The following is a 14,124-nucleotide window of genomic DNA, read 5'->3' on the forward strand; positions in this document are numbered from 1 at the left end:
GTATCATAATTCATGAATATGCATTTGGTTGTTATATAATAGCAAGATTTAATTCCTTGTCTGCGGGATAATGGGTGTTCCGTGCTAAGTCTATGACGATTTCAAAATCTTGCAGGTAACGGGTTAAGTTGCCTTCATTGTTTTATTATTCGCATGCACCCCCTCCCTTCTCTCTTCACAGACATCGCTTTATACAATCTATTGCTTATACGGTTGGTTTTTTTTTTTTTTTTTTTTTTTTTTTTCCGAGAAACGATGTGGAACCTTGCACTGAGTCGTTTGACATTCACAGAAAATCCCATTTGTTATATTTTAATACACAGACCTTCCCTACGCCAATGTCTTTAAGTGGTCGTCATATTGCAAGAACCTTTTTCTTTTAATTTTTATTCTTTAATTAACGGGGGTGGGGTGAGGTTAACTTATGTTTTGTATCAAGGAAAGCATTTACAACAGGAGTATTTTATCAGCTCTTATCAAATTGGACTTATGTGCAGTTCGTAACCTGACTGCTTAGTTAAATTTCTATATTCCACCTAAAAAGAAAAAAGAAAAAGAAAGTCAGACAAGGGTACCACACTACAAACAGGAAAATACGGTGATGTTATCTTTTCTAGCACAAACGGTCACGATCACGATCGTGAATGATATCGCCATTTTTGTTTACAATCAAGTGTTTGAATTGTACTCGTAACATTGCCTAAGGTTGACTGAAATCTATTTTTCTTTCTCGCTTTAATTTTCGCTCTTCCCCCTCTCCTTTTAAACAGTGTCTACTAGACAAAGGACCACGCAATCAACTGTCCAACTCGCTCAAACCCGCCATTCATCCGCCATACTTGCCATGTACAGTGCCATCAGCATCTACGCGCAGTCTGAACATTGCGCATCAGTCTCAGTTGTAAAGGCAGACGTGACATAAATCTAATTCGTTCCGGGCATTCCATAGTGTTTAATACCACATTGTGGTAGCGATATCCAGCATCCCTCACCTCAAGTTAAAAGGAGACCTCCGGATGATTTTCAGACTTTTACATTTGAACAACTATAAATTAGTTAAACTGAGTACAGAGTTTCAGAATTTAGAGTGATTGGGGTGAGGAATAAGAATGTTTTAAAAATTTAAAACAAATTGCAATGAACAAGGATGATGACATGGCAGCCTCACCATTAGAATGCATGAGCTGGGGCTGAAGGAAGCAGTACAAAAGAAGAAGGCATGCATACATTTCACACTGGTGAACATGTTAAGCAAGCGGTATTGTAATGGAATAACACTGCCATATTTGTGAAATATGTGAGGCTCCTATGTCATCAACACTGTTCAGTGTAATTTGTTTAAGATTTTTCAGAGTATTGGTTTCTCTGCTCAAGGACCGCAATAAATTCCTCAAATGTATAATATTGAGCTACCGATGTATGTACTACATGGTGTGAAATTAGGAAAATTATCTGGAGTGCCCCTTTAAGATACTTTGTGTAATCATATGCATCTAATTCTTCCCGGACATCATAATTAAAAAAAAAAATCATATAATAGAGATAGAAAAAACAAGGTGTTGCGTCATCCACGTCTTCAGTTAGATCAAGGAGGTTTAAGAGTTGGAGCTCCAACTGGCTGTAATTATTAAAACAATTGCCAGTTTTCTATTGATGTACAAAAGAATTCCACAGGTGCATTTGTGTCTTTGATGATCAATGTACGATGCCGCCATCTTGCTGAGCAATCTGAAGATTCATTTTGAACGTTAACATAATGTTGGCTGTATTTTGCTTGTTTATTTATTAAATGAAATGAAATCTCACTTAATGATAAAGCGTACAAAACAAAAGTCAATCCCGTCCAGAAATGTGTGCAAAAGTGTAAATCAGAGCTGTATCATAGAAAAGTGTTTAAAACTCTTCCATGCTGGAAAGCCGGTTTTATCACGTTTGCACTAATTCTCACAAGTATAATTCTTAATTGATAAATATATCAGATTAATGCCCGGGCATCCCCACTGGAGTAATTTTCATTTTTATTTCATTATTTTTTTTCCCCCAATTTCTATTCGCGCATCTCCATGTCTTTACCATTATATCACCTATCTTTCATAAGAAGGGATAGCGAAAGGTAATTACCATCACAAAGACATATCTTCCCTAGAGTCAATTGTCTTCCTATCTGCGCGGCAGATCCAGTTTGGCACATGCTTCAAATGTTTTCGACAAAGACAAAGACTTTATGACAAAGACGTAAGAGAGACATAACTCAAATGTTAGAGTCCTCCATGCCGTCACCTTATAACGTTAAATGTTTGACACACCCTTTTAGTCTTCCACATATACGAGGATTGCATATCTCCTAACATCTGAATCTTGGTTACAGTCTTTCAATGTACAAGAAAGTGTGTTTGCGTGTTATGACGTGTCACATCGGAGAGTATTACTGTCGACTGATGATGACACTGTAACCTTTTCAGCTGCTGTAGTTGTGTTTAGAAGGTATTGTTGTGTGATAAAAACATTAAAATAGAAATATACCACAAACACAAATTAGTACTTGAGTGCGATTATTTCTAAATCTTTTGAAATTTTCTCAAAATTTCTGTGCGAACATTGTGTGAAATCTATGTGTACATCTGCTAACTTTTCGAGCAAGATTAAAATTTCCTCTAAACAATTGTTGTAAGAGATTCACCTGTATTTCGTTTCGTTGCTACACTTTGCAAAAATGAATTTAATAAAACTTCAGGGCATGTGTCATGTAGACGAATTTAAAAATGTTGTGTTGGAGTGTTGGAGTTGGGGGCACCATTAATATTATTAATATTAGTACCACTTTACGCACGAGTGGATCATGCCATTGCTATTAACTATAATAATATACATATATATATATATATTATATATATATATGTCAATGTGTAAAGATACATAATACAGTTTATATTCACATAAATGTACAAATAAAGAAGATTGCATCCAGTGGCGTAGCTTGCAAACCACACTATTTATAGAAATAAAAATATATATGGAAATAAATAGTGCTGTTGACAAGCTACGTCACTGAATACAATCTACTTCGTACGCTTTCTATACACACACACATCAGATATAAATTTATGAAAACCGTGTTGCCAACGTCCACATATCAACATTGATTGGTTCCAAAGAGTAATCAGGAATTTGTATACTTATGAGCTATATGTCTCTCCAAGAGGCAAAAATTATTTCAGTAATTAATCAGGTTCCTATATTCTTGTCGGAATTGAAGAGTAAGATTTCACGAAGCCTCTTGGTGACTTGGGGAACACTTTGCTTGTACCGGTATTAAAGTGAAGGTCCATATACCATCAAACATGTCGTAAGTCACAAGACGGGACAGAAATGTCACATTGAGGAAGCAAAAACCACACACACAAGATATCATGTTTGTTTTATGTTCTATTTTCATTCAAATCCAACATAAATCATTCATACAATCACGTTTGCACGACACTACCTCCATTCTACATTTATACATCTACAAGTGAGCTCCTCGCGGCAAAAGAACCGGGCTTGGCTAAGAAAAAAAAAATAAAAAGAAGGAAGAATTAAGCATTTTTGACTGGTTCAGACACAAGAATGGCTATAGTCTATTCACAACTACTAACTTGATTTATTGTGTACCACCGATCTTGCTTCGTGACAAGAAATTCAGGGCAGAAGTTGCTATATCTACAAAACCTAATTACCTGTAAAACTCATTGTAAAGATGCACGATTCACCTAGAGTCTTCTCTTACTATCCATCAGGCCTATGATTGTTGTTGTTTTAAATATAGCGTAGACAATACAACTACGTCACAAAAACAACAGCAACGGAGCAATTTACAGTACATGTATTTTCCGAAATCTTGAGACTGAAACGCGCGTGTCTACAGGAAAAAATAAAATTATGCCATAATTGAACCGTCATAAGCGAGTAAATATGCAGCAATACTTTTGTTTGATCTTAGTATGAGGTAGAGAAATTCAGCGCCAAAGTTATCTCTAAAGGGGATCTATATTCAATCGCTTCCATCCAAAAAAACAAACCAAACCAATCCAAAACAAAGCAAAACAAAACAAAAATACCCATCATAGTGTCCGTTTCCTTTGTGTCCTAGGCTACAACATCCATGAGCTTATGCGGTTCTTTGAAAAAAAAAATACCTGAAAAAAATGATGTATAAAGAAAATACTTCTAAAGCTCTGGGAAGGGGGGGGGGGGTGGTATGAAGAAGTATCCTACAAGAAAGTCTGGCTTAAAGCATTAAAATATACAAATCGGCATAGGAAAAAGGGAATCTGCTCTTACATTGACATAATTTAAAACATTTACAACAGTATACGAAGGATAAAGATGGATCTACTTTCCTCTAATTGACTATAGACAACAACGAACAGTCGGTACTCCGTTCCGTCCAAACCTACGTTCGGCGAACATAATTATAATCTGTACATCAACAAAATATCAACCGCAGGAACATTCAGCTACTTTCTAATCCGCAGGAACTACATCTAACTCGTGCGGTCTCTACGCCGAGCAACTATTAGGAGAAAATAATCAAACATGTACAAAAGTTAACTGTTAAAAATAGATCTACGGAAGCTAACAGCAAAAGAAGTTACATGTACAACATCAGCACGTACCCTGTACCAAAGATAAAATACTGTCAGATACTGACAAGGTAACCCCAAATTTTTTCGCAGGTTAACTTTCGGAGGAATACTTGGCAGCCATTTAATTCTTAGTAATATCCCTTTGTTTTAATGCTCCCAGCCTACGAGAAAGAAATATTTCTGTTGGCAAACTCCAGCAAGCCTTAATCATGATGAAAAAAAAAATGCTATATCTCCTCGCGATGTCAAACAAATACATAAATACAAACATTTCAAGAAGAAATCAAAATTTACAAAATTTGGTCTTTAAACGATGTCAAAAATTCCATTTGAGCGATTTCTCACTTTGCAGCTACACGCCCGAGCACACATAGAACTTTTGTAGTTATACACATAAAAAAAAATCGGTCTTTGATAATATAATAAGTGCAAAATACTGGCTAAAGTGTCTACACTGACGTCTTAACACAGTGCAGTAATAGTTCACACGTGGTGAAATTCAATGATTACACCTTGAGAATAGCACCATAGGATTCTTAGCTTACAATAACTAGATTTTAAGTAGCACCATTTTTGCATACCAGTGTCGAAAAATAATGTACAATTCTTCAATACTACATTTTCACGAAATAATAGATTGACATTAATTAATTCACAATTAATTCTTTTGAGCATCATTTCGAATCTGTTATTCTACTAGTACAAGTACGCGCACCCCATTTTGGAAAGAACATCTTGCTGCCAGTTTATTATTTGTTCTTCTTTAAAAAGCGACATAAACGGTCTGTTACTTGAAAAAAAAAAGAAACAAAAATGTGCTGGCAGTCTAAATACAACAAATGGTCCAGCACCAAATTTAGGGTTTAGGGTAAGTAGTGGCCTAAAAACTTTGCACTTATCTTTTTTTTTCCTCTCTATTTTTTTTTTCTGCTGGAATGCCTTTTGATAATTCAGGGAAGACATGTTAGAAATTCGCGGAACACTTGGCATTAATGACACACATGGTTTTATAGAGCTTCCGCCAGAATCTAATACTTGTAATACCCTTCACTCGTACTTCAAGCCCTTCTTAAATGATATCTCATCCACCTTTGAAGGATAAACTAACAGACTTACTGAAGTAAAGGAAACAATGATTCAAACAAATATGAATTAGCCTCATTTCAGGCGGCACGTGATTATAATAATGTTTCTTTGGAATTAACACGAGGAAGATCACATAAAGAAACAGAACAGCAAACACTTGCCGATTATAGGATCTAAAAAATACATATACTGAATTATCATGAAGCTATTTTCTTAATGTGACGGGCTGTTTCGTATTCTGACTTATCAGATATATTCTATGTTTTGAATTAGCTCCTCACAGTTTATGGATTCACATCAAACAATCATCATAAGCAACGAGAAGTTAAAATTCTCTGCCTCAAAGAAGTATCATCAGAAATTTGTAAAAGATTCTTTGTTGGAATTCGATTTGCTAATCTCCATCATCTTATACACTCCCTTTGCCACAGAATATATACAACACTGAAACAAAATAGGCGACATTGTGGCCGAGCGTGATCTAATATCCTTCTTTCATTCAATTATCCTTTAATATCATGATAAAATAGGGAATGATGTACATCTTCTATTTTTCTGTCTGAATAGGATAGGATGCTTTTCTCGTTGTTTTCAGAGATACAAAAAAGAAAAAAAAACACGGTTTTATATCTTCATTGGTAAAATTCGGTTCTTAGCACACATAATGGTAAAGTACCTAATGCCCACACTTCGAAATACTTTAACTACATCTTCTACTTTTCTGTCCGAATAGGATAGGATGCCTTTGTCGTTGCTTTCACAGAGAGATACAAGAGAAAGAAAAGAACTAGAAATGTCGCTTTGGCGACTGGTATGCCTCCGCCATAATGCATGATTTTCCCAATAGGTCTAGATAGCACATGTGGACACTGTGTGATTACATTTTCACAAAATTGGCAAAATATTGGAATGACAAGTTTGTCACAAATGTGTTGAATGTTCACCTTCCTTGACGTAGGTTTAATTGGATGAATAGGAGAGCATGTATCTAGGGATTTAAGGACTTTAACTTGACTTTGACCCATTCATACATTTAGGCATTGAGTAATTTTCAAGGTACAGGTGTGGAGAAAAAGTGCAATTTCTGAATTGAATAGTAAATTGTTACCATTTTCATCTGGCCCTTGATCCTAAAATTCATAAGATAATTACTTTCAGGTAGAACATGCATAATATGTTTGTTAAGTTTCAAGGTAACTTGAGCCACTTCCGAGACATGGAGGAAAAAGTTAGTTCAGCACTTTCACTTGATCTTTGACCTTTTGACCTTTGAGGCAAAAAGAGAAAAAAAAAACTTTCCAGAGAATTTCTATTAGGTTACACACGCATACACCAAGTGTAAAAAAATAACCCTGCTGGCATTGCATAAATATGAGGGTAATAGTAAAATTTTGAAGTCTTGCACTTGACCTTTGACCCCTGACCTTTGACCCCATGAACCCTACATCCTCTAGATAATCACTTCCAGTCAGTAAATGTATATACTATGTTCCATGAAGATACCTTGAACAATTTTCCAAGGTACGGAGAAGAAAAAGAAGTTTCAATATTTTTACTTCACCTTTTGACCTTTGACCCTTGACCTCATGACCCAAACCTTCACCAGAGAATCTTAATTGGGTAATACATGTATACACTAAGTTTCAATAATATATCTTCAGGCATTCAATAGATATGGTGGAAATAGTGAAATTTTATGTATTTGACCCTGACCTTTTGACCTTTGACCTTTGACCTCATGACCCAAACTTTCACCAGAGAATCTTAATTGGGTAATACATGTATACACTACGTTTCAAGAAAATATCTTCAGGCATTCAATAGATATGGTGGAAATAGTGAAATTTTATGTATTTGACCTTGACCTTTTGACCTTTGACCTTGAGCATGTGCACCCAAAAGTTGATAGGCACAACTTCACCCCCTAATACACATACATGCCAAGTTTCATTAGGATACCTCAACAGGTTTCGATAGTTACCTTGTCCACAAAATTCATTACGGACGGACGGAAGGACGGACGGAAGGACGGACGGACAACCCGAAAACATAATGCCTCCGGCACCACTTCGTGGCGGAGGCATAAAAATGGCTTTATATCGTCATTGGTAAAAATCGGGTCTTAGCACACATTATGGTAAAGTACCTAATGCCCACACTTTGGAGATACTTCATAAAGCCGTACAGCGTTCGATCAACACAATGCATTATTTTGATAATAATCATTTCATTGACGGCTGTCATTTTAACTCAAATTCAGGCTTTACAAAAGACAATACTATATCACATGCGATTTAAAGACGGTTTCTGTTAACCAGCATTGCAAATTAATCTAACGCTTGGACTCGCGAACATTTAAAACTTCTTGCAAGTTGTATTGGTATGTTATTCTTTTGTCTTTTCTTTCGTAGGAACAAGACAGTACTCTCAATAAAAAAAAAAAAAAATCATTTCGCATACCCCAGTTACAAGCCCTGACTAAGCCTACTGTGAGGAGCACAAACTGTGAGAATGGCATTAAAATAGTCGTAATTACAAAAAAAAAAGGAAATTATTATCTGCCATAATCTTGAACTAGTCTTAAAATATGTAGCACATATCCAACTCCATAGTACCAGTTGCGCCTCTTTTCCTTTTCTTTTCCCTGTTGCAAATAAAACATAAGAACTGAACTGATGTTGGACCATGCAAAGTTCATCTATGTTTTACATCACTGAAACAGAAAAAAAAAAAATGCTTCACGTAAAGCAAGAGCTTTTTGACAAATTATTCTACCCGTCACTCTAGCATGACTGTTAGGTACTACAAGCACCAGCGGCGGATCCACGCGGGGCGCACCGGGAGCGCACCCCCTTTACATTTAGTTAAAACAAAAGAAATGAAACGATAATTTAATTTTGTAAAGGCGCCCCCTTTTTACGGAATTCCTGGATCCGCCCCTGAGCACCATAACAAAATGTCAGCCATCACAGAAATCCTGTTCTTGCTACTGACGATGGCTTGCCATCAGTATTTAGATGCAGTCCGATCATGTGCAAGTTATATTGCACAGGGAGGCAGGACTACCGACTCTGGGTCTGTTCGTTCATTAAGACTGTCGTTAATCACCGACTCACAATTTTTCTGTTTTAGTGTTAAGAAAAACAGCGGAGTCGGCTAAATTGAAAAGTTTAATATGGTAATTATGAGTACAAAAAGAGAAACCAAACAAACAACAAACAAAAAATAAAAAACAACGATCTATATACACAACCATGAATAAATCACCTGATCAAAAGGAAAGTTTTCCTCGATTGATTCCCAGCATTTAGTATACAGGCAGAAAATGCCCCTGAATAACATCATTCCTGAATGAGAAAAGTGTGGTATTCCCAACAAACAATACTTTGCTGTGTGAACCAGAAGTGCATAGCACCCACTTGATTAGACCGTCTTCCAGTGTTCTGAACTCGATCCACTTACCAAGTAAGTCGACATTTACATCGATCGCAGCAGCCCATTTGAGGACTTCCAAGACTTGTATTGTGTACTTTTCCACTCGATGATAATAATAATAACAATGATAATTATAACAATAATGTTAATAACAATAACAACAATGTTAATAACTACAATAAAAATTAACAATAACAGCAATAATGACAACCGGAATAATAATAGTAAAAAAAAAAATGATCAAAAAAATTGACAAACATGTACAAGACAAAAGGTGAGAAAATAATATGAGGAAATAAAAAAGACGGCACCACTTTCGAACTCCACTCTGTTATCACAACAACACAGCATGGTAGAATCCTTGTCCAACACTCCGCATCCAGTGTTGCGGGGGCTCGTGTGTGAAGTTCACCTCTTTTGGTGAGCACGCGGGAGAATGATGGCCGTGACAGAATGGCTATGAAAGTCAAACGCGGTGTCTTTTTTTTTTCGCCCGTCAGTCGTGTAAACTCAATCGAAACACGTGTGTCCAATCTCTATCTTGAAGCCAGTGCTGTCGGATACCCGGTGTACGTCGGGGTCTGTGATGACGTCAACAATGGGTAACCTGTGCACGTCCTGAACCCGAAAGATGAAGCGCGTAGTCCGCCATTTTGAATCTTCCATCTGAAAAGGAAAATTAGCCACAAAAAATGTCAGACTAGAGATGAATTCTAAACTACAGTGTGTTGAACCCTAAGATGTTTAAAAAATACCTTTTTACTTTTAATTCACAAGTTGTTCGGGGGTTGGGATTTAAATGAGTTTGTTATCAAATCACATCATATTATATAAAACTCAAGTTCAAATCATTACACATCTATAGAATAGACTATTCCACAGAATTCAATCGTTTTGCGTATCCATAACGAAGTGTACATTATAGAAATAAAATACAGTATTATTCATTGAGTGCTTGCGGATGGGGGAGTTAGAAGCGATGACATTACGGACATAATACGATTATCTAATCTACGTGTCCGACTGTGACAGATACGCGAATCACTGTCACCGGAAATCGCGGAAAGCTCTCAAATTCCATTACTTTTTTGTAGCCTATCCGATTTTAAAGAAACCTAGCAATGTTCTGTTTGGGTGAAACGACGTTTGCTCCTGCGACACTTGCTCCAGTCATATTTTTCCAAGGACATAGGGTTCGAGTTAGGATTGTGATAGGGTTTCATATTTAGTCTGATGTGAGGATTAGAATTAGATTTACGGTTATGTTTCAGGGTATACTTTATGTTTGGCTTAGCGTGCAATCATGGGAGCAATTTGTCACAGGAGCAAATGCCATAATTTTTTACCTCTGTTTGATTCTAGTCCATGCAGTTAGTCTAAAATGTGGGGAATCCCTCCTCTGGAAGATGACTTGCCACGGAAGGGCGACTTACATGACAATTGTCTTCCAGGATCTCGGGTCTTGTAGGCCCATCATGGGTGAAGTACACGCCGTTCCAGCCCCGGAAGCTGAGGGCGTTGTCGTAGCTCCCGCGGCGATTCCGCCAGACGGGTACGTTTCGGCAGTGTATGGTGATTTCCTGGAAGGCGGTGGAGCTCAGGAGATGAAGGAAGTTGAGCTGAGGCTTACTGATGTCGTAGTCAAGCTGATTTAGGTGGGAAAGAGAGGAGGCGAAACTAAAGGCGAGTTTCAGAATTTGGATTCGACATTCTGAACTTATTCAACCGTAGACGGGTGAACCGCTGTCACATTGGGTAAATATTGTCACATGCTATTATCAAATACGAGAATTTGTGAATTGACCCTACAGTGAACTACATAACCCATGAAAATTTTTTATCAAGATCCGTTCATGTAGTAGGTACATGACCTTCTGGAGTAGCACTAATAATTTGAATGTATACGAATAATTTAAATGTATTGAAATATATTTAATATATTATTCAAAATTCTCATTCTTGCATACCGTGCTTGTATCACGTGACAGTAGACAGGTATAGCCACCTGCAGCCAGACCGCAGTACACCTTGACGGCGTCAGTACAGCAGCCCAGGTCGGGGTCGATCCAATATTCACCTGTGAAGAGAGCATAACAGATTGCCCCAAGTTTCGAGATTTGGTGGAGTATCGCGACATAGTGGCTACCGCTCAGGATCTGTAAACATAAAGTCTTTGTTTCGAATCATGGCCGGTGCATCCACACTTGGACAAGATGTTTAAAATGATATCTTCAGAAAATAAAGTTTCTATCCAAGTATTTTGATCGTAAATTTGAGACCAAGAATGGACGGAAAATGAAATTAATAATCAGCGGTTTAGATGAACAACGAAGAAACACTTCACTGAAATCTCGCCCGTCTGTTTAACGTTAAATCTTTACGTCAAATTGAAGACACTATTAGTACTGTGTAAGGTAATTTGAGTGAGAACATTTGGTTGCTCTCACCGTCTTCCATGTCTGGTTGGCAGTCCAGCAGGTCGCGACACGTTCTGACGGGAAGGTCCTGGGTACCCAGAGGGTGTTTGATACCCTCAATGTAGCGGTATAGGTGCTTCATCATGTAGAATACGTCAACGTCCTGTAAGCAAAATACAAGCCGGTATTATCAGGAATCTTTTGTCTTTATTGCATTACGTTATCATCATACAAATGCTGAGTTCCGCTTGGAGGCTTGCACAATGTGGTCAAGAGGAAAATCTCTTGTATCATCGCTTTCCCCCGTTTAATGTCAACACACATTAATGTACCTCCATTAAACCATTAAACAAACTCCCGTTTTGCGAATCACAGTAACTTCTTTACACACATCCCATAGTTTATGGGCTACAGCCTCCCATGATACTTTACTCCTCATCTTTTGTTCCTCTGCTGTGAATGGTAATTGATTCTTGAGTAAATCAATATCGATATCATCAACATATCTTGAAGTATGCAATAATCAAGAAAAGTACACATCTATATACGTACACGATTGTCAAACAGAATTTAAAATCATAATCTGTTCACTACATAGAGGAATACTAAAGCCAAAATTTTGAGAAAGAGGAACAGACTAAACTGCTGAGTGAAGAAATTGAAATAACAAACTTACGCCTATATGTTTAGGTCGCGGTAAAACAAAGAAGTAATGTAGAAGCGAGGCTACGGCTTCGGCGTCATTCACAAATTGACCCTGAAAGAAAAAAAAATAAACAAACATAGGTTTATCATAAGCGCTAAATGACAATCACTGCCGCATTACGTACAGCACATTAAGAGCTACTATGCTTATTGTCAAGAACATCAATTTCAAATGCAGACAGGGCACACGTAACATTGTAACATTATCGGTGTAAGCATAGAAATACATCCATAACATCACTTTCTGTATAAAGTATTCATCTGCTCACAAGAATAAAGAATGATTGTAATTCACAAAAACTTTTAGTATTGCAACGGTAACCAAGAGGGGCATTTTTTTTTTGCAAGGATTGCAAACTGAAAACTTTGATGTAAAACTCACCTCATATATACCACCAGGCGGACCCTATAAAGGAAGAAACAAATACAATCTATTATATTTTTTTTTTCACGCTTATCTGAATATCTCATATCTTCCGAAACTTTGTAACGCTCCCGTCTACATTATAATTATTTCAAAAATTAATTACGCACTCTATTTATTTCTTAAGCAGTAACATAGAAAGACAGAACAAATCATGGACATGCAATCTTCACATTCCACAGCGACTGAATAAACCTTCGCAAGTCTTATGTATGCAGGGGAAGATCAAATCACTGTGCTAAAGGGTTTGTATACTTCAGTTAGAGACCAGAATATCACCTTAAACTTTCCTATACCTAGAGGTTCGTTAATCCGAAAATGAGAAATGGTTCGTTAATCCGAACATTTGTGGCGTTGTTCCGAAGGTTCGTTATTGCGAAGGATCGTTAATTCGAAAATGAAATAGGGTTCGCTATTCCGAAAGCTCGTTTATCCGAAAATGAAATAGGGTTCGTTATTCCGAAGGTTCGTAAATCCGAAAATGAAATAGGGTTCGTTTTTTTGAAGGTTCGTTGATCCGAAATGAAATAGGGTCCGTAACGAACCTTCGGAATAACGAGCTTTGTTTCATTTTCGGATTAACGAACCTTCGGAATAACGAACTTTATTTCATTTTCGGATTAATGAACCTTCGGAATAACAGACCTTATCACATTTTCGGATTAACGAACCTTCGGAATAACGATCCCATGGAATAACGAACCTTCGGAATAACGAACTGTAACCATGAAAACTATGACGCGGAAAAATATAGAGAGAGGAAATAAATGTCTTACTGGTGGTCCCGGATAGCCACGGTCGCCCTGGAAAATAAAAACATGAAAGAAATGTGAAGTTTGATCAGTATTGCTGTGTCATCAAAGTTATCAGTTCGCGACTGCAACCAAAAAGATCACAATCTAATCACAATTTATTGACAGTCGGTATTACCTTCTTCAAATGGATGTTATGATTAAACAGGCTCTCTCAATGTCACGACGCATCATTCGTACAATTTGGATATTATGATTCGGCTGAGTGGGAGCCGAATTCGAAATTTCTGCTTTATGGTGACATTTGCTAACTAGTTTTAGTTGGCACTCTTTTTTTTCTCACCCTGACCCTCAGCTGTCACAAATCATTTTTTGACGCAAATGCCACAATGGAAATGACAAATACATGAACATTTAACCCCATCTATAAACGAACTTCATACTGATTTTCATTCTGTGGCATTTGTTACCGAGGAAGTCGATTGCAAAAGTCGACGAATAAAAATTTTTAATCATAATTATATGGTGAATCCAGTTGTGGAGTACTTACCAATGGTCCTTGATGGCCCAAATCACCTCTTATGCCCTGCAAGAAAAAAGAAAATTAGGAGAAACAAAACATTTGAAGAGACACTGAAGAACAATGCAGGGTATATCTTTTAATAGTTTACATCTGACTG

The 14,124-nt window shown here is 37.1% G+C and overlaps 1 protein-coding gene across 1 annotated transcript in view; it reads right to left on the reverse strand.

Moving 5' to 3' along the window:
• Positions 1–9,656: 9,656 nt before the first annotated feature.
• Positions 9,657–14,124, reverse strand: part of LOC140240505 (uncharacterized) — a 29,402-nt gene continuing 24,934 nt past the window's right edge. Inside the window, exons 22-29 of the mRNA XM_072320275.1 lie at positions 13,995–14,030; positions 13,469–13,495; positions 12,651–12,674; positions 12,240–12,320; positions 11,594–11,726; positions 11,114–11,223; positions 10,580–10,792; positions 9,657–9,812 (exon numbers count right to left, since the gene is read on the reverse strand). Of these exons, the coding sequence (XP_072176376.1) occupies positions 9,657–9,812; positions 10,580–10,792; positions 11,114–11,223; positions 11,594–11,726; positions 12,240–12,320; positions 12,651–12,674; positions 13,469–13,495; positions 13,995–14,030 (780 nt within the window). The remainder of the gene's footprint in view (positions 9,813–10,579; positions 10,793–11,113; positions 11,224–11,593; positions 11,727–12,239; positions 12,321–12,650; positions 12,675–13,468; positions 13,496–13,994; positions 14,031–14,124) is intronic.

The sequence above is a fragment of the Diadema setosum genome, chromosome 17 (genome assembly GCF_964275005.1).
Source record: "Diadema setosum chromosome 17, eeDiaSeto1, whole genome shotgun sequence".
NCBI lineage: Eukaryota > Metazoa > Echinodermata > Echinoidea > Diadematoida > Diadematidae > Diadema > Diadema setosum.